Below are 19986 nucleotides of genomic sequence, written 5' to 3'. Positions count from 1 at the left end.
AACAATGTTGTTACGAATTTTGGCCCGCCCGGCGTGCGATCGGCCACTTAACTCAAATCGTGACGCGTCGCCCACCGGAACGGACAATTCAGTCGTGACCCTCTTGGAACTACCGCCAAGGAGCTAGCCACGGGTGGGGGTTTAACCTCACCACAACCCAGTCCGCATTCTACCCGCGCGAAATAGGGTGAATCACCGAATGTCGATATACCTAAGTACCCGCGCGGGTAGCGTACCGAGGAGTTGTACCACGCCGCAGGTCGACTCCGGACACGAACCGCTTAAGCGGCCCGTTCCGTGCTGCAGGGATAACCGAGCGGAGTTATCGCCGACCTCGACGGTTCAGATTATTTATTGGGTGTCTACACCCACTACCAATCCCTTACGTGATGCAAGATGGAACTTTCAAACAAAGGAAAGGATGCAACGAAACGGGAAACAGTTCGACAAGCAAGTAGTTTATTACACACGCAGACAAGGCACGTATTTACAGCCATATAGTGAAAGCAAGCAAAAGAGTTACCACCGAATAAAGCAATGTACAAGCACTTATTCAGGTTTACTTAAAAGACTGGCGCCACACACACATTTACACAAAAAGCAAATAAAAGCCACCCTCATAGGCAAGGGGGCAGACAGGTCCGTGGACCAAATGTACGTGGGACCTGGGTGAGCGGCCAGGTCCACGAGACCGAAGGAATCTTACCCGTGCCCTCGTGGCGCGATGGCGGGCTAGCCGCAATGTCAGCGTAACGTGCCTGACTCCGTGCCCCTGGCGTGGTCGGTGAGCTCCTTGAGGTGTGCGTTGCGCAGGCACGTGTTGGTCAGTCGACACCACGGTTGGGGTGGGGAACGGACGGGGTTACCGGCGCTATCTCAGCGCGGATGGGGGGAATTGTTGATGCTCGGGGTGGAGAGAGGGGAATGGCGGACGCTCCGTCTTGCTAGCGGGGCCTTGGGACCGCACCGACTCCGGCAAACTCTCGCCCCTGAGCCCTCTTCCGCGTCCCTGCTTCACTCCGTGACTCGTCCCTCGACCAAGCAACGACAACCTCAACGACGACCTCCGTCTTCACTCGACCAGCTCAGCCAGCACAGCACACGTGAGTCACCTTGTGCTCGTGTCTTTATAGACCGGGGGAGGAGCGTGTATGTAAATTCGCGGATCAAAACACGCTTGGAGGCGGGGCCACGCCACCCGATGTTCAGCCATTGGTCGGGCAAAAAGGGGGCGTGAGCCTTTCTTGATCCGAATTTCCTCCTAAAAGGAATCCATATGCATCGCGCTTGGGGGTGGGGCCACACCGCCCGACACTCGCCCATTGTACGGAGGAAAAGGGGGCGTGAACCTCCCCTTATCCGATTTCCTTTCCCGTAAAGGCATCCATTTGTACTCGCGGCTCGACGCGTTTGGCAACAATCACCGAACGGGCCCTGGAAAGCACGACGTTCGGTGTTGGCAGTTGGTGTGGTTGATGGTTGTGGAAGGAGAAAGGCGAAGGTGGTGGGGGGTTTGCTGTGGTGGTTTGGTTGTTGGCGGGCGTCATTTGGGAATGGCGGTGAAGCGATGTTTGCGGGATGGAGTTGTGGAGGTAAAGAGGCGAAGGTGGCGGTGTTTGAATTGTTGGCGGGCGTCGTTTGGGAATGGCGGTGAAGCGATGTTTGGGGGATGGAGTTGTGGAGGTAAAGAGGCGAAGGTGGCGGTGTTTGAGTTGTTGGGGGATTATTGGTCCAAAATAATGATAGAGAAAGAAAAATGGCTTACTCAAAGCGTCGCAGTCTGGATGAATCACACATATTACCTCTAAACAACGGGTGTGGACTAACTACACATGAACTTATCGATATAGCCAACCTGAGGACCTTTCTGGTGTATTGCAAATTTCCACAGCCGTAACAATACACACACACACACACACACACACACACACACACACACACACACACACACACGTACACACTCATGTACACACACACACACACACACACACACACGTATACACACACACACACACACACGTATACACACACACACACACACACACACGTATACACACACGTATACACACACACACACACGTATACACACACGTATACACACACATAGACACACACACGCACCTTATTCAGTCCAAGCAGAACCCCCACCCACCCTTCGGGCGAATTTATTACACAACGCGTGCTTCTGACGCATAACTTTATTTGGGCGGTGTATAAGCAACTGGCAATTCAAAATAGAAAAAAAATCGTGAAGGAAGTTCTGTGCATGAAGCAAAAACATACCAACAGTTTCTAATATTGAAAACACCAACCTGTACTGGAAAAGGTGTGGACTTGTTATACCCTCCCCCATCGAGAGGAGGAGGCGCTGCACGATACACATTCACACAGAGAATTTGCGTCCCCGACCTCAACACCCCCTCCCCCCTCCTCGATAAATATATAAAAAAAACCTCCCAATACATTAATTGGTGTTTTGCTGATCCGATGTAGCAAGTGTGGTTGTAATTGGGTCACAACTGTATAAGTAGCTCGACAAACAAAAACCCACACAAACACCGTCCGTGAATTATCGTGAGGACACAGTGGTGGGATGTGGTGTGGTCTGAAGTCCACTGCAAGACCTGCAGGGTCAATAAAGTTATCTTGTGATCAGTTAATACCGTCGTTGTTTCAGTTGATTATTAAATTTTCATTAAAAGTGTGATTGGCCAGTGACACATGTTTTTACATTCTGATTGGCTGATACGTGGAGAGGTTTCCAGTCATCGTCCCGTGATCTGAGTGGTAAAACGAACCTCATTGGTTGTTGATCACATGTTCTTTATCGTCAACGGGCCCGACGTGCTGACGTAGGAAGATTTTAAATCGGAATTGTTGCCGACGTGTTGACGTAATGACGGTTCCCGTCGTTTCCTCCATTTTGCCTGGAATTTGAGGCCTCGTTTTGGCCTCACAGTCCTTCCTCTTACTTGTTCACCAATCACCACCTCACACACAACTCCTCTAACTTCCTGTTTTCTCATCGTTCAACATTCCTCCTCCTCATCTCCACACATCATGTTTCGTCAAAACGTCTCGTTTGAGAAGCTGCTGGGTAAGCGGAACGGCTGGGGAACTCTTTAATATTGTTTAGGCACCTGTTTGTGTGTGTGTGTGTGTACATATGTGTGTGTGTGTGTATGTGTATGTATGTGTTAGTGTGTGTGTATACGTGCGTGTGTGTACATGTGTGCGTATATGTACGTGCGTGTGTGTGTACATGTGTGTGTGTTATTGTGTATGTGTGTACGTGTGTGTGTGTGTCTGATCATGAGCATGTGTGTGTGTGTTAGTGTGTGTACGTGTGTGTGTTATTGTGTGTATGTGTCTGTACATGAGCGTGTGTGTGTGTCTGAACATGAGCGTGTGTGTGTGTGTGTATGTATGTATGTGTGTGTGTATGTATGTGTGTGTGTATGTATGTGTGTGTGTATACGTGCGTGTGTGTACATGTGTGCGTATATGTACGTGCGTGTGTGTGTACATGTGTGTGTGTTATTGTGTATGTGTGTACGTGTGTGTGTGTGTCTGATCATGAGCATGTGTGTACATGTGTGTGTGTGTTAGTGTGTGTACGTGTGTGTGTTATTGTGTGTATGTGTCTGTACATGAGCGTGTGTGTGTGTCTGAACATGAGCGTGTGTGTGTGTGTGTATGTATGTATGTGTGTGTGTGTGTGTGTGTATGTATGTATGTATGTGTGTGTGTGTATGTATGTGTGTGTGTATGTATGTGTGTGTGTGTGTGTGTGTCTGTACATGAGCGTGTGTGTGTGTGTGTGTGTGTGTGTATGTATGTGTGTGTGTGTGTGTCTGTACATGAGCGTGTGTGTATGTATGTGTGTGTGTGTGTGTCTGTACATGAGCGTGCGTGCGTGTGTTTGTCCGTGTGTGTGTGTGTGTGTATGTGTGTATGTGTGTACGTGCGTGTTTGTACGTGTACGTGTGTGTGTCTGTACGTGTGTGTACGTGTGTGTGTGTGTGTGTGTGTGTGTGTGTGTGTGTGTGTGTGTGTGTGTGTGTGTGTGTGTGTGTACGTACGTGCGTGTTTGTACGTGTGTGTGCATGTTCGTGGTTTGTTTTTGTTTGTTTTTACAGCAGAACACATTTTCATGACAAACGTACTGGAATCTTCGAAATTGAACTCACCTGAAGTTTTCTCCATTGAACTCACTTGAAGTTGTGTGTTTAAATTACCTTTGCCGAAGGAGAGGGTGTTGCATTTGGGTCTGTCTGTTTGTCTGTCTGTTTGTCTGTCTCCACAGTTCTTTTGTGTTTTTCAATGCAACCGCTTGTCAGATTGAGATGAAATTTTCACCATTGGTGCAACCGCTCATGTAGAATTTTTAAGAAAATCCAAAAAATTATGATGTCATAGGTCACGTGATGTGGCACCCATATTGGAATAACGGAAAACTTTGGTCCCTCTATCTCTGAAACTGCACCAAGGAAAACATTGAAATCTGGTACGTGGCAAGTACTCCTCATGGGAAATAACTGATTTTTATATGACGTCATAATTGCATATGTAGAACGCTACGTCCGATCAGTATGAAAAATTTTGAGGGTCATCTCAGGATAAAATGGTGCACAAATTTTTTGATGACGTCATCGGTCATGTGATTCGGCAGCCATATTATTGTTTTTTGTTGAAGCTTCAAAAATCTCCGAAATGGCTGAACAGATCGAGGCGAAACCTTACACTTTTGACCGCCTATCCACGAGGAACAAAAGATTCACACATATGACGGCATTGGTCACATGGTTTGGCAGCCAAATTGGATTTAAGAAAAATATTAAATGTTTTCTCTGGAACTGCAAAATGAACCGACGTGAACCTTCACAATTGTGATCTCGTAGTGATGGAGAATACACGTTTTAAACTTCAACTTCATCGGACACATGATCTGGCAGCCAGAATTATTTTATTTTTTTGAACTCTGTTTTTTTTATTTTCTTGATTTATTAATTATTTTTTTAATAAGGCTCACTTGGCTGTTCCTGGATGGGTCTGAAGATGGAGGAGTAGCTGCTGAAATGTGAATCCTATCCAGGTTCCTCCTGACGACTTCATCCTTGCTTTTTTGCTTGTTCGGGTTCCTTCTGATTACATCAATGCAGGACTTGTAGTACAGGCATTACATCACATGACACCACACAAATTGCAACAGAAACTCTTTCAACTGGTTTATTCTCATAAATATGTCCTGTATAACATATCAAAAGTCCTAAGGAATCCAAGTGGTGGAAACTATTGAAAAGTACTGAAATCGGTGATGGCATTTTTCTCCATTGCCGCCCATGTTAAAATAATGGATTTTTGCACGTCTGCTTGTCTGATGTCCACACAAAGGGTTCAGTACTATCCACAATCTACCAGAAACTTTGTTTTACATGAGACATGATATTGGGTGCAGTACAGTGCATGTTCAAAAGGAAATTCACAACAAATTGAAGAGATTTGCATTGTTAAAACGGTCAAGTTGAAAGTTGTAAAATGTGCAATCGGTGAAATTCACGTGTGGTTATTTGGCACAGTTACTGTACTTTAAATATGAATACTCATGTTTTTTTTTACATGAATGCAGTCCCATCACATCCTGAACAATGAGTGGCCCTCCAAGATGTGCCATTTGTAAGGACCCTGCAGAGTGGGGTGGGGGGGGGGGGGCGGACAGCCACCATCCACACTTACTGAAAAGGGGAGTGACGCCATCAACCGAGCAAGTAAATCCAGAAATGACGACATTCATACATCACCTGGGGAACTGGTTCATCAAGTCTGCCGCAAGAAATATACCAGCCAACAACAAATAGTGAAAGCACTAAAGGAGAAAGAACAAGAGCAAGTCGACAGGCATGTGCTACTACACTCAGCTGATGAGGAGGAGTTCCATTATGACAGAGATGGTCAGTGCATGTTGGGACCAAGAGGAGGAGTTCTGATTGGACTGTATTCCCAGTGAGGACAGTTTTGAGTTCAAGGATATGCTCTTGAAATCTTGCAATGAAAGAGGAGATGCCTGGGCAGTCATAGTGAAAGCTCGTGTGTTGCACGTGTATGACCTGCATGTTGCAGATGCAGTGTATCGCCAAGTGTGCAGCGTAAATTTCTGTACCAAGAAGCAAATGCCAGCAGCTCATCAGACCAGCGAAACTGAGGTAAAGAAAACAAAACTGGGTCGGCCACAAGACGAAGAAAGATTTAATGCCTTTCTGGAAGTTGCGAATGCCAGTGCTAGCAGATGCCATCTGGGCCCTCCTCACACCTGACCTTCCAGTGATCACAGGCCAGGATCAGTACGTGCTGGATGGTGGAGCACTTGTTCATCGCATCCCATGGACACGTAGATCCATATACAATAATATCTGCAGGTTGTACACCGAGTATGTCACAAGAAAGTATGGGGAGGAAATTGTCGTTTTCAATGGTTATGAGGGTACATCCACCAAGGACATGCATGACATGCCAGAGATGAGCAGGTAGGAGGACTGGAGCAACTGTGACTTTTGATGAGGGCATGCCTGTTACAATGAAGAAAGACGAGTTCCTCGCAAACAACACAAACAAGCAACAGTTCATCAACATGCTCAGTGGCCAACTGCAGAAGAAGAACTGTCAGACCTATCATGCTTCAGGCGATGCTGATCTCGTAGTGCAGAAAGCGGTGGAGTCTTCAACCACAACAAACACTGTGCTCATCGGTAATGATACAGATCTGCTCATGCTCCTTATCTACCATACCAAGCTCGAGTCACATGACCTCTTCTTCCAACCTGAGCCAAAGAAGAGCACAAAGAACCCACGTGTCTGGAACATCAAGGCTCTCAAGTAGCAACTGGGTCCCAGTGTGTGCACTCACATTCTCTTCATCCACACGATCCTTGGGTGTGATACTACATCCCGCCTGTATGGCATTGATAAAGGAGCCGCCCTCAAGAAATTTACAACCAGTGATGACTTCCGTGAGCAAGCTACAGTGTTTGACACACCGTCAGCTTCCACAGCAGATGTTATGGCAGCAGGAGAGAATGCTTTGGTCTGCCTGTACAATGGTAAGCTTGGGGAGGGACTCAACTCACTATGACACAAGCACTTTTGTGAGAAGGTGGCTACTAGAACTTCTTATGTGCAGCCACAGAGCCTACCACCTACCTCTGCAGCAGCAAAGTACCACAGTCTGCGCGTGTACTACCAGGTGCAGCAGTGGAAGGGAACCCTGGATGAACTCCTGCCGCCAGACTGGGGATGGAAAGAAAGTGATGGGGGGGGGCTCATCTCTGTTCAAACTGACTTACCACCAGCTCCCCAGGAACTCCTGCAGGTCATCAGATGCAGCTGCAAGACAGATTGCAGCAGCCTGAGGTGCACATTCAACAAGCACGACATTGAGTGCTCTGTTGCATGTAGCAACTGCAAAGGATCGGGGTGTGCAAATTCATTTCAGACTGAATGTGATGACGATGATGACGACGATGACGATGATGAAACCAGTGGTTGAGTAACCAGACAACCTAAAATATTATGTTGCCTTGTATAGTATAATAGTGCTGTTACTTTAAAATAATGTCTTCAGAAGCACATGACTTTTTATCGTTACACCTTATTAGTTGTGTTGAACATCAGTACCTGCACTATTAAAGTATATTCGCCTGGCCATAATAAATGGATTTAAATCATTTAGCGGTCTTATCTGAAGGCACAGGTCATCTCAATATTAAAACCAGACCATCTTCCTATGGAAATATGTGTTTAGTATTACATATATAGTTAGAGCGCTGCTAAATATCCCATTATAAAGTAGCAAAAAGTGGTACCAGAGTCGGGTTCAGAAACATTTTGGAAAAAATTAAATAAAATTAAATTTAAGAGATTTTAAAAATAATTTTAATAATTTTAATTTATTTTTACAAAAACATTTCCCACCACTTGGATTCATTAGGACTTTTTATATGTTATAGAGGATGCATTTATGAGTAATGAACAGTTATCAGTTTTCTGTTGCAATTTGTGTGAGGTTCAGTCCTTATTTGTCATATAATGCCTGGACTATTGTACCGATTTGGTCTTCCATTCGATTTGAATTGAATATGTTTTAATCCCATCCTGAATTCTGCTGAATAATAATATAATTAGAAAATGTCATGGGTCAGGATCAGGTGTCCAATCGAAGCGGGATGTCTTGGTACCCGGTCATCACTGCCACCAGTTATAAAGTGTCAGTTCTAATGATGTCTCGTGCATTCCATATCACATAAAATACACCACACAAAACAAGTCCTAGCGAGGGTCTGTAATCTCCGATTGCTCTTTTTCTTGTTATTTGTTGATTTTTTTTTACTTTCTTTTCAATTCCTGTTAAATACAGCTGATTGGCCAAGCCAGTCTTTGCGTTGTGCTCTTTGAACTTCGGAAGGAGAAATCTGCATGAAATGGAGTTCCACTCGCTTGCCTTTAATCCAACCTATGCCTTGTGTGAACCTTCCAGACAAAGCGACGAGCCAGCTGTTATTGGACACGGACTGGGACACAATCTTGCAGATCTGCGATTCCATCCGCCAGGGCGACATGTTGTGAGTGTCATTATCCACACTTGTGATCATGTTTGAATTTGGCACAGTGGATGCATTGTGAGATACTAATGAGTAACATGTGCTGTCGTGCCGGTTTGAACAAATTGCTCGTTGCATTATTGCATCATGTTATTGTCCAGGAGGTTGTTTATTTTATTGTACGAATGAAATATTTACTTATTTATTGAAATTAAGTAACCAATTCCTGGGTGCTTGTGATGGTGTAATTTTATTTCCCATTTGAAAGGATGACGTTATGAAAAGGATCAAGCCGCCCGGTCAGCCAGCTGCCCAGTCCGAATCCCGACGAACCGCGTCAAAGCGGTCGCGACGGCCGACTGACCTATCGTTCCGAGCTGGATCGCAGGCCCGTCTGCCACGATAGCTCCAATGGAACCACCGAGCGCAAATGCATGCCAAAACACCATCAAATCGCGTGCCATTATCCAACCGACGTTACACCTCAGACTTCACCAGACTCGAACCCCAACGTTGCAGCATTTCATACACTACCACAACGCTTTTATAAAAATCACCACACCGTCGGACCACAACCAAAGCTCGCTTACCTTCACTATTAACAACTACAACAAATGACCAATCGCCACACTACAACCGCTATGCTACACCACCACTTCCATAACACCACCACTGCCATTATTCAACCACCGTCACCATCAACGTTCACCACCGCCCTCGAGACCAGCAGGAGACGGGGGAGCCCGACTCACCATTGTAGATATTTGGATCGAAATGTTCTGGCATTTTACTTGAGGCGCAAATGTGTGCTCGGCTCCGTTTAACGTTGTGTGGGTCGCCCCAGTGTTCTGCACAGTTGTGGCCTCCATTGGGTGTTTGGCACACGTTCATGGCCGAAGTGTGCAACCGAATGCACACCACCATGTTCATCTCAGAAATGGATCACGTGGCAGAGCACGGAACAACCGAGGCCATTTTCCATTGCCGAACCCTCGCATGGGTGGGGTGAACGCAGTGGTAATTGTCCGCGCGTCAATGAGGGTGCTGCAAAGCTCTCTCGGCCCCTCCTCACCATGGGATTATAAAACTCCAGATTCCACACACAAAGTGAGTCGGTCCAGTGTGCAGTCAGGCGGTTCTGGTTCTTGCTGTTCTGGTGGTCATGGGTTGGAGGACAACGGAGCAAGCAGAATGGAGTCCATGACCCAAGTGGAACAGTCAGACGCCACTGTGCGTAGTTTTAGACAGTCCACTTGCTTACCTCCGTTACACGTCAAGTTGAGTTGTTAAGCCTATTTTCTTTCACGTTCCTTTCTTTGTTTCCTTCTTGTCCACTGAGGACGCACTAAAAGAGTAACAATGATTGCCCCAGCCTACTCATTCATATCTCCTGCATCTTTCTGCACATCACTTGCCAATCACCACGCCCCTCACCGCACCTCCTTCTGACCATGAACCATAGATACCATGAGTTTTCCTCCTTCCCCCTCCTTAGCGACTGGGTTTGCATTGGTCCATTGACCGTGCCTGGTAAAGAGGAGATCGCCAATGTCTCAATCTCTCCCTCTCTCCCTCTCTCCCTCTCTCGCAAAATGCTGACGTTTTGGGTGTTAATGCTTTGTTGGAGCAAAAGAGGGTTTAACTACCGACGGATATGTTATGCAATGTGAAAACTAGTCATGGAGGATATCATTTCGCTCCGTGACATCACAACATCTGAGGTCTCAAAATATATAATGTGAAAATAAACAAACTGTAATTGCCAAATTGCCTATTTTTAAATTCCAAAGTTAGAAAAAGGTAATCGTCATGTCTGATTCCGATGATATCGAAGAGTAGTTGAGCATAGACACCGGTATACGTGTTTGTGTTCACCTTTAAAACCAGCCGCCACCTCTGAATTATCTACAGGGCTAAGTCCTCTCTTCGCCGTCCTCATCTTGTGATGGTGTACAAGGTGTTCATCCAAAGTTTCACACAATGTGGCTTCTTTCAATGGGCTGATACTGCTGCTGGGCATCCATTGTGGCGCTTTACGAGGGTGTGGGGTGGACAGCCCCCACTGTCCGTGCAATGTCATCACGTGAGGTTCAGTACCATGATCTGCTTTTTGCTCAACGCATGAAGGTTGGTGGTCTTGCAGTCTTTTTCCATCTCGCTAATGGTCTTTCCACTCTCACCCTTGCACACCACCGCATACCTCACTTTGCTACACTCCCCAAGTCGAAGCTTAATGATGATCTCCACGCTTTCATCACACTCTCAAGTCTGTTCCGTGCTCTTCTCTGCAGGACTTTGTTTGTCGTGCACTGCCACCTCGTGGTGTATCCAATTTCTACCTCTGAGCTTTATAACATCGTCCGAGACCCTGTCGACCCCTTTCATTTGCAACTCCTCTCTGTGGTGTCCCCATGTTCTTGTTCAGATGTTTCCTTTTTGTTCGTTGATTCTGTTCTGGTTTTTTTTGTTTTTTTTTTCCTGCTCTTCTGTGTGAGTCTTGATACTTTTTTATGTTAAAAAAACAAACAAACAAATTTTTTTTTAATGCTTGTAATTGTTGCATTTGTCCTTGTGCTGTCGTTTGTAATTGTTGCTCTTCAGTTGATTTTGTCTTTGTCTGCAGACCCAAGAATGCCGTTGCATCAATCAAGAAGCGGGTGATGGACAAGAACCCACATGTTTCTAAGTATTCTCTGCAGGTCAGCCAGTTGATCTGTGAATATTTTTTTTAATCCTTTCTGTTAACAAACTTTCCTTTTTGTCCTTGTTACCCTCACCGAAGGAGAGGGTTTGTATTTGGATCTGTTTCTTTTTTGCCAAGTATATTGGTTTGTAGCGTTTGTCTGTCTGTTTGTTTGTCACATGATTTTTTTTTTGCCAGTTTTCAAGCAATCGTTCTGAAATTATTTGTGTGTGTCGGTGACCGGCCAAGGACAGCAACACTTAATTTTGATGAAGATCCGAATCCAGATCCGGATCTGAGTATTTCTAAAGTGATTTTTCACAATTGAGAGATGGGGCCGAAAACGATATATAGCACAATATCTCAAAAGGTTATAGATGGATTCACACAGAACTTGGTGGACAGGTTGGGAGTTCCACGAGGAAAAATTGATTCAATTTTGGTGAAGATCTGAATCCAGATCTGGATATGAGGATTATTTAATTTTTAACTGATGCTTCACCATTGAGATATGGGGCTAAAAACGAAATTGCACGATATCTCAAAAAATTGTGGATGGATGTGGATGAGTTGCTTAGGTAACAATAACAAGCCAATTCGATTTTGATTCCGATCCAGCCTATCGGTGGGATACAAAATGTAAACTATTCGGCCTGGCGGAGGTACGTGCTGACCGAGTGCCGTAAGCTTATCGGTGGGATACAAAATGTAAACTATTCGGCCTGGCGGAGGTACGTGCTGACCGAGTGCCATTAGCCTATCGGTGGGACACAAAATGTAAACTATTCGGCCTGGCGGAGGTACGTGCTGATCGAGTGCCGTTAGCCTATCGGTGGGATACAAAATGTAAACTATTCGGCCTGGTGGAGGTACGTGCTGACCGAGTGCCGTAAGCTTATCGGTGGGATACAAAATGTAAACTATTCGGCCTGGCGGAGGTACATGCTGACCGAGTGCCGTTAGCTTATCGGTGGGATACAAAATGTAAACTATTCGGCCTGGCGGAGGTACGTGCTGACCGAGTGCCGTTAGCTTATCGGTGGGATACAAAATGTAAACTATTCGGCCTGGCGGAGGTACGTGCTGACCGAGTGCCGTTAACTTATCCGTGGGATACAAAATGTAAACTATTCGGCCTGGCGGAGGTACGTGCTGACCGAGTGCCATTAGCCTATCGGTGGGACACAAAATGTAAAGTATTCGGCCTGGCGGAGGTACGTGCTGACCGAGTGCCGTTAGCTTATCGGTGGGATACAAAATGTAAACTATTCGGCCTGGCGGAGGTATGTGCTGACCGAGTGCCGTTAGCCTATCGGTGGGATACAAAATGTAAACTATTCGGCCTGGCGGAGGTAAGTGCTGACCGAGTGCCGTTAGCCTATCGGTGGGATACAAAATGTAAACTATTCGGCCTGGCGGAGGTACCTGCTGACCGAGTGCCGTTAGCCTATCGGTGGGACACAAAATGTAAACTATTCGGCCTGGCAGAGGTACGTGCTGACCGAGTGCCATTAGCCTATCGGTGGGACACAAAATGTAAACTATTCGGCCTGGCGGAGGTACGTGCTGACCGAGTGCCGTTAGCTTATCGGTGGGATACAAAATGTAAACTATTCGGCCTGGCGGAGGTATGTGCTGACCGAGTGCCGTTAGCCTATCGGTGGGATACAAAATGTAAACTATTCGGCCTGGCGGAGGTAAGTGCTGACCGAGTGCCGTTAGCCTATCGGTGGGATACAAAATGTAAACTATTCGGCCTGGCGGAGGTACCTGCTGACCGAGTGCCGTTAGCCTATCGGTGGGACACAAAATGTAAACTATTCGGCCTGGCAGAGGTACGTGCTGACCGAGTGCCATTAGCCTATCGGTGGGACACAAAATGTAAACTATTCGGCCTGGCGGAGGTACGTGCTGACCGAGTGCCGTTAGCTTATCGGTGGGATACAAAATGTAAACTATTCGGCCTGGCGGAGGTACGTGCTGACCGAGTGCCGTTAGCTTATCGGTGGGATACAAAATGTAAACTATTCGGCCTGGCGGAGGTACGTGCTGACCGAGTGCCGTTAGCTTATCGGTGGGATACAAAATGTAAACTATTCGGCCTGGCGGAGGTACGTGCTGACCGAGTGCCATTAGCCTATCGGTGGGACACAAAATGTAAACTATTCGGCCTGGCGGAGGTACGTGCTGACCGAGTGCCGTTAGCTTATCGGTGGGATACAAAATGTAAACTATTCGGCCTGGCGGAGGTACGTGCTGACCGAGTGCCGTAAGCTTATCGGTGGGATACAAAATGTAAACTATTCGGCCTGGCGGAAGTACCTGCTGACCGAGTGCCGTTAGCCTGTCGGTGTGACACAAAATGTAAACTATTCGGCCTGGCAGAGGTACGTGCTGACCGAGTGCCGTTAGCCTTTCGGTGGGATACAAAATGTAAACTATTCGGCCTGGTAGAGGTACGTGCTGACCGAGTGCCATTAGCCTATCGGTGGGACACAAAATGTAAACTATTCGGCCTGGCGGAGGTACGTGCTGACCGAGTGCCGTTAGCCTATCGGTGGGACACAAAATGTAAACTATTCGGCCTGGCGGAGGTACGTGCTGACCGAGTGCCGTTCCGTTTCGCCAAGTTGTCACTCTTTGAGTGATTTTTCATGTTTGTTTGTCCGCACAGAACTTTTGTGTTTTTCTCCGTAACCGCTTGTCAGATTGAGACAAAATTTTCACCATTGGTGCGACTACTCATTTCGAATGTTTTAATGCTAATTATGACGTCATAGGTCACATGGTCTGGCAGCCATCTTGGAAAAAACAGAGACTTTGGACCTCTGTATCTCTGAAACTGCACCAAGGAAAAAAAAATTGAAACTTGGCACACGGCAAGTACTCCTCATGGGGAATGAGTTCGATTTAAAAAAATTTTATTTTTATGATGTCATAGGTGTCTTTGTCATGACATCATAATTGCATCTGTAGAACACTACCTCTGATCAGTATGAAAATATTTTGAGGGTCATGTAGGGATAAAATGGTCCATAAAAATGATTTTGATGATGTTACCAGTCACGTGATTTGGCAGCTATGTTGTTTTTTTTTTAAAACCTTCAAAAATGTTCTCTAAAATGGCTGAACCAGTCATCAATGCCAGCAATTCTAATTATGTCTTTTATTAATTACGTAAGACACCACACAAAACGACACAAACACACCACGTAAAACATGTCCTGGCGAGGGTCTGCAATCTCTGATCGCTCTTTCGTGTTCTTTGCTTCCATTTGTGACGTCCAAAAAAGAACAACTGATCCTGGGATTTTGATTAAAATTGATGATCGACTTCCTTTCTTGGCCGTGTTTAAGTTATGCGAGTCGTGCGGAACCGTCGCTTCGCTGACGGGTTCAATCAAGAGACGACACATTGTACTTCACAAACATCTTGAATGTCCGAGTGTCAACGAGGATGTAAAATGAAGTTTAGCATGAAAAAAGCATCTCGTTTGTGTGTTCCTTCCACATACTTTTACACACTTTTGTCTCTTGCTTCACAAAATATTACCGTCGAATTTTGTGTTCTCTCATGTCCTAAAGGGTTCGTGCTGTAGAATATATAAAAATTTTTTTGTTTGAACCACTGCATTAAGCTCCCATTCCCACTTCTTCTTTTAAGATGGCTTTTAACATGGGCATCCATTTAGGTTAAATGGACACCTTTTGTTCATTTATTTATTTATTTTTTCCAAGTAAACGGATCATTCACTTTCCAATGATACTATTTCTATGATTCTATGCTGCTGTTGGTTCTTCGTGAAGAAGAATAAGCTGTAGCAGCAGGACCTGCTGCCTTTGACCAACCTGCTGTGAGGTTGTGCTGCTGCTGCTGCTGCTTCTTTGCGACACACGCACACACACACACACACACACACACACACACACACACACACACACACTCGCACCTTTAAAAAATAAATAAGTTCTGTGGCTCGGATCACATCTTCACTGGGTCATTCGCAGGTTAAAAAAAAACAACGGTCACGGTCACCTGCGTCTTGATTTCGATGGCCAGGCCCTAATGAGGAAGTTTTGTTCCACTTACTGCCTCGGTAACACGTGCTGTTTGGCCTTGTACATGCTGTGCTGTGCGGGTACAGGTGCTTGAATCTGTTGTTAAGAATTGTGGACAACTTGTGCATGATGAGATTGCCACCAAGCAGAACATGGAGGAGCTGAAAGACCTGTGCAAGGTGAGAGCCCACGGTCAGATTTTGGCGAAGATGTCGTGCAGCCTGTTAAAGAGAAAGAAAAAAAAAAAAGAGTTCAGGATTATTTATTCCTCAACTCCTTAGTTTTTGCCAAGAGGTCAAAGGTGTTCGGCTATGGGAGTCGACTTGCCGGTCGTGCCTTGAGCAACGTGTATGTAAAGTGAAACTGTGACCTCACAGTCCTTAAGAGGTTTGGGAAATCACTGCCTTTGTGTCGATACTATGATATTTATGCGGAATACCTTCAGGCTGTCTTAATCACTTGCCTTTTGATTTGCTGCCCTCTCCCCCTGCCGTCCCCTTTTCACCATAATCAGCAACAGTCAGATCCAGTGAAGTCCCAACTCCTCGGCCTAATTCAGGCCTGGTCGCATGCTTTCCGCAACGAGCCGCGGTACCGAGTGGTGCAGGACACCTATCAGATAATGAAGATGGAGGGTACGTGGGATAGTCTGGCTCGGGCTCTGTTGAGTAGCGGGATTGACAGGGACAGGAATTTGCACGACAGTCATTCAGTCATTGGTCACGGTTTAGTTCATTCATTCATTTGTTGGGTTTTCTTCGGCGGGTTTAAACCCCAAAACACGACTGTGCAGCTCAATTTAGACACATAAGTATATTACCTTCTTCCTGGGTGTTGTACCATTCAACCTGCAAGTGTTGATTGGTTTGGCCAACTAACTGGCTCAGGTCTGCTCATCGACAATGCACGACAAAAGACATTAAATTTTGTACACCTATTATTTTGCCTTATTTAGAAAAACTGAGAAGTACACGTGATTGTATTATTACCTCCGCCACCGAAGGGGAAGGAGGTGATGTTTTCACCCCTTTAGTTGGTCGCTAGACTATTGGGTGGTCGCGAGACTACCGTTATTCTCAGGTTTTCCTTCTGTCTGTATGTATGTAATGGACAGCTCTGGAGGCCAGAGGAGTCAACCGATTTTGATGAAACTTGACTGGTAGGTTCATACCAGGATCTAGTTGTATGCTTTTGAGTACCGTTGCTGTGGACGCCACCGTTGCTTAGCAACGGTACTTTGAAATTTTTGAAAAAATCCGAAAAATATTTGTATATATATATTTTTTTCGAAAATCAAAAATCTGCTTCCGCGCTTTTATGCGCACTATAATCAACCTCTTTGTCAAATTTCAGCCCGATCCATCAAAAACAGTATGACTAGTATGCAATTATATAGCGACCACCCATGTCGCCGACCGGCTTGTCTGTCTGTTTGTCTGTTTGTGTACAGGATATCTCAAAAAGTTGTGACCGAATTCCGATGAAACTTGGGGGACATGTTGGGTGTGTGACATGGAAGAATTGATTCGATTTTGGTGAAGATCTGGATCTGGATACGTGAATTATTTAATATTTAAAGTGATTCTTCACCATTGAGAGAAAGGACCAAAAACGATATAGTCCTGTGTAGCATGATGTTTCAAACGTGTATTGGGCCCGATATGTTCTCGTGGATCAGGCGTTGCTGTGGCGGAGGTATGCGCTCTACCGAGTGCCCTTCTCGTTCCACATTTGTGTTGAATCAAAAATGCAGTACTTTCGTGTGTGAGGTCCTGACAAGCCAGTGATGTCATAACTCGAGTCTTCTTTTCATTTGTTCAGGGTTCACATTTCCCGAACTCAAAGAGAGCGACGCGATGTTCGCTGCTGATAAGGTTTGTATCGTCGGACCATTTTGGGTATCTTGAAACGCTCTTGGACACCTTTTTCACAGTAACTGCACCTCCGTGTTTGTCTTTCTCTGTATCTGTCTCTCTTTATTTCTGTCTCTACCTCTTTGCATCGCTCTCTGTCTCCACATTTGTCTTTCGGAAACTATCTCTGTCTGTCTGTCTCTCATCTGTTATTTCTATTCACTGTATTTTCAATTTCTTCCGATCAGGCTCCAGAGTGGGTGGATGCCGAGTCCTGCCATCGCTGCAGGGTTCTGTTTTCAATGACTACGCGCAAGGTACTTGAGCGTGTCTGTTGTTACCACCAAAACGTCATTGATTTTTTAAATTTACATCGTCAATCTGGTCAAGGGACAATTGGGATTATGTTGACAATAAAAATGTTCCGAGAATATTTCATAATTGTTCATTACCATATCACTTGATGCCTGGTGTTGGCTTAATGGATAGGGTGGTGGGCTTGGGATCCTAGGATCCTGAGTTCAAATCCCCCTCCTCTGTTGAATCAATACCAGGTGGGGTTGATTCTGCCTGTCATCCTTCTGAGGTCAGCAAAATGAGTGCCAGCTTGCTCGTATCCTGTGTCAGAGTGGTGACTCGTCCAGGATCGTGTCCAATAGCCCAGGAGACAGCTTGGGCAGCACCAACGCTCTGCATGGAGTATGGTCCCAATGGATGGATATCACTTGCTTGTTCCCCTCCTCTCCTCTCTCCCTCAAAGCACCACTGCCGGGCATGTGGCCAAATATTCTGCAGCCGTTGCTCCTCCCGGGCTTCCAGTATCCCCAAGTTTGGCATAGAGCGTGAGGTTCGCGTCTGTGAGCCTTGTTTTGAGCAGCTGAACAAGTGAGTCATGCTTCTGTCGTTCAAAAGGTTATGTTATAAATGGGGATACTGTGGCTTTGTCGGAATAGGACCTTCTGCTTGCTCATTGAGGATGCTTAGCTTGCTCACTTAGCCTGAAATATTAAGTTTTTTTTGTTTGTTTATGCTGGCAGGAAGGACGTGAAAGCAGCAGCAGCAGCAGCAGCAGCAGCAGCAGCAGCAGAGGGCGAATTACCCCCAGAATACATCTCGAGCTCTTTAGCCCAGCAGGCTCAGGTGAGTCGGTTTCTATGGCAATGCAATGCCAAGTTTGGTCATCAAGCTTTTTATTTTCCCCTTAATGTTGCAATCGGTAAAATTTTCAATCCTTGTTCGCATGGATTAAGCTTGCCATTTATTACCTTGCCTCCCAAGTAGCCTGCCTAGTCTGTAATCACAGCAGATGTCCCGTGCGCTTCAGAGCGGATCTTTTCATGAGCAAATCCGAGGATATCAAATTTGTATTTGATCCATTCATTCATTTATTTACGAGCAAATACAAACAGTCACTTCGCTGACGGGAAATTAAGGGGGGTGGGGGAGAAAGAGGAGGAGGAGGAGGAAGGGGAGAATGAGAAAGAGAAAATGGAGAGAGAGAGAGAAAATAGATGGGGGAGGGGTGGGAGTGAGGAAAGGGGGAGCCAGGAAGGTGGGGTGGGAAGAGCGACACCTCACCAAATATCGCTATACACTCCTGGAAAGGGGTGGGAGTGAGGAGGAGGAGGAGGAGGAGGAGGAGGAGGAGAAGTGGGGAGAAGGGGGGAAAGGGGGAAGTGGGTTTGGAAGGGATTTCTGGACTTGCATTTGGAAGTGGGACGTGTGGAGAAAGCGGAGGGGGGATGTAGTGCAGGATTGAATGAAATGGGCTACATTAACACAGCATGCGGAAACCACCCGGAGATGTCCACGAGGGGTGGAGAGGGGAGGGGGTTTGGGAGGAGGTAAGCGTGAGGGAATGGGAAGGGAAGGTGGCTTTGGGGGAATGGAAGGCAGCATGAGGGGAAGGGAAGGCGGAATGAGGGGCGGGGAAGGGAAGGCGGCATGAGGGGCGGGGAAGGGAAGGCAGCATGAGAGGAAGGGAAGGGTGATAAAACTTGCCCAAACAGCAACATTTTCTTTTAACTGCCAGATTCTATATAAAACTGGGTGGGAGCATTTAAAACCCATGCTATCTACCTGGCAAAGGCCTGCCTTCATGCATGCTCACACATGCAGCGACCTTTACACTCCTTCCTTCCATACAAGTGCTGCTTCATCAGGATGAAGATAATCACACCCCTCCGGTCGACTCACTCTGAATCTGATTAGTATATGCTACACTCTGGGGAAGCAGTTTTAAATTCAAAACTAAACCGTCAGTCCTTAACAGTCCCCTTAACAGAGAGGTAGGGGTGGAGGATGAGAGTGTGGAGGTGGGGGGGTTCCGGCAAATGTGACGTCCAGTTTAACATCCATCTGAGAGCCGGCACACACATTGATGAAACACCGGAATCACAATTTATAGTTTGGTCGGGATTCAAACCCAGGCCCAATAGCTCAGAGTGAGAATGCGTACCTCTCGGCTATCCTGCCATGATTTGCCGATTCATTGATTGGTAACGACTAAAAACATTTTTTACTCATTGTAATCTAATTTAGTTTGCCTTCCTAACTCCGGAGATGTCCCCATGGAGAACCGTGATGCAGTGTAGCCATGGAAGCTTGTGGAGATTGAAGCTTGAGGAGGATTCCAAGCAAACACTCCAACGGAACAGTTGAAGGAGGAAGATCGTACGAAAATGGGAAATGTCAAAATCAAATTGTACATTTTCAGCGAGCGAGCCACCACCCCGAGAGATCGCACGTACGACAACACGGGGCCAAACGCAGGCGAGTAAGACCTGATCTTTGTTCA

General features: G+C 46.1%; 1 protein-coding gene across 4 annotated transcripts in view; it reads left to right on the top strand.

Annotated features, from left to right (window-relative positions):
• HGS (hepatocyte growth factor-regulated tyrosine kinase substrate) overlaps nucleotides 1-19986 on the top strand; it is a 49801-nt gene that overhangs the window by 12990 nt on the left and 16825 nt on the right. For 3 of the 4 annotated variants that reach the window (XM_085861027.1, XM_085861026.1, XM_085861024.1), the window contains exons 1-9: nucleotides 2831-3097; nucleotides 8531-8615; nucleotides 11218-11293; nucleotides 15423-15515; nucleotides 15851-15971; nucleotides 17158-17210; nucleotides 17438-17506; nucleotides 17950-18074; nucleotides 18227-18329. In XM_085861027.1, coding sequence (XP_085717153.1) covers nucleotides 3061-3097; nucleotides 8531-8615; nucleotides 11218-11293; nucleotides 15423-15515; nucleotides 15851-15971; nucleotides 17158-17210; nucleotides 17438-17506; nucleotides 17950-18074; nucleotides 18227-18329 — 762 coding nt within the window. In that variant the 5' untranslated portion in view covers nucleotides 2831-3060. Of the gene's footprint in view, nucleotides 1-2830; nucleotides 3098-8530; nucleotides 8616-11217; nucleotides 11294-15422; nucleotides 15516-15850; nucleotides 15972-17157; nucleotides 17211-17437; nucleotides 17507-17949; nucleotides 18075-18226; nucleotides 18330-19986 lie in introns of those variants that run through there. The other variant, XM_085861025.1, reaches the window with a different exon arrangement.

This window comes from Eptatretus burgeri, chromosome 17 (assembly GCF_056783735.1).
Source record: "Eptatretus burgeri isolate ZD-2024b chromosome 17, Ebu_testis_v1, whole genome shotgun sequence".
NCBI lineage: Eukaryota > Metazoa > Chordata > Myxini > Myxiniformes > Myxinidae > Eptatretus > Eptatretus burgeri.
The sequence above is the reverse complement of the archived record's forward strand: the minus strand, read 5'-3'. Positions and strand labels throughout refer to the sequence as shown.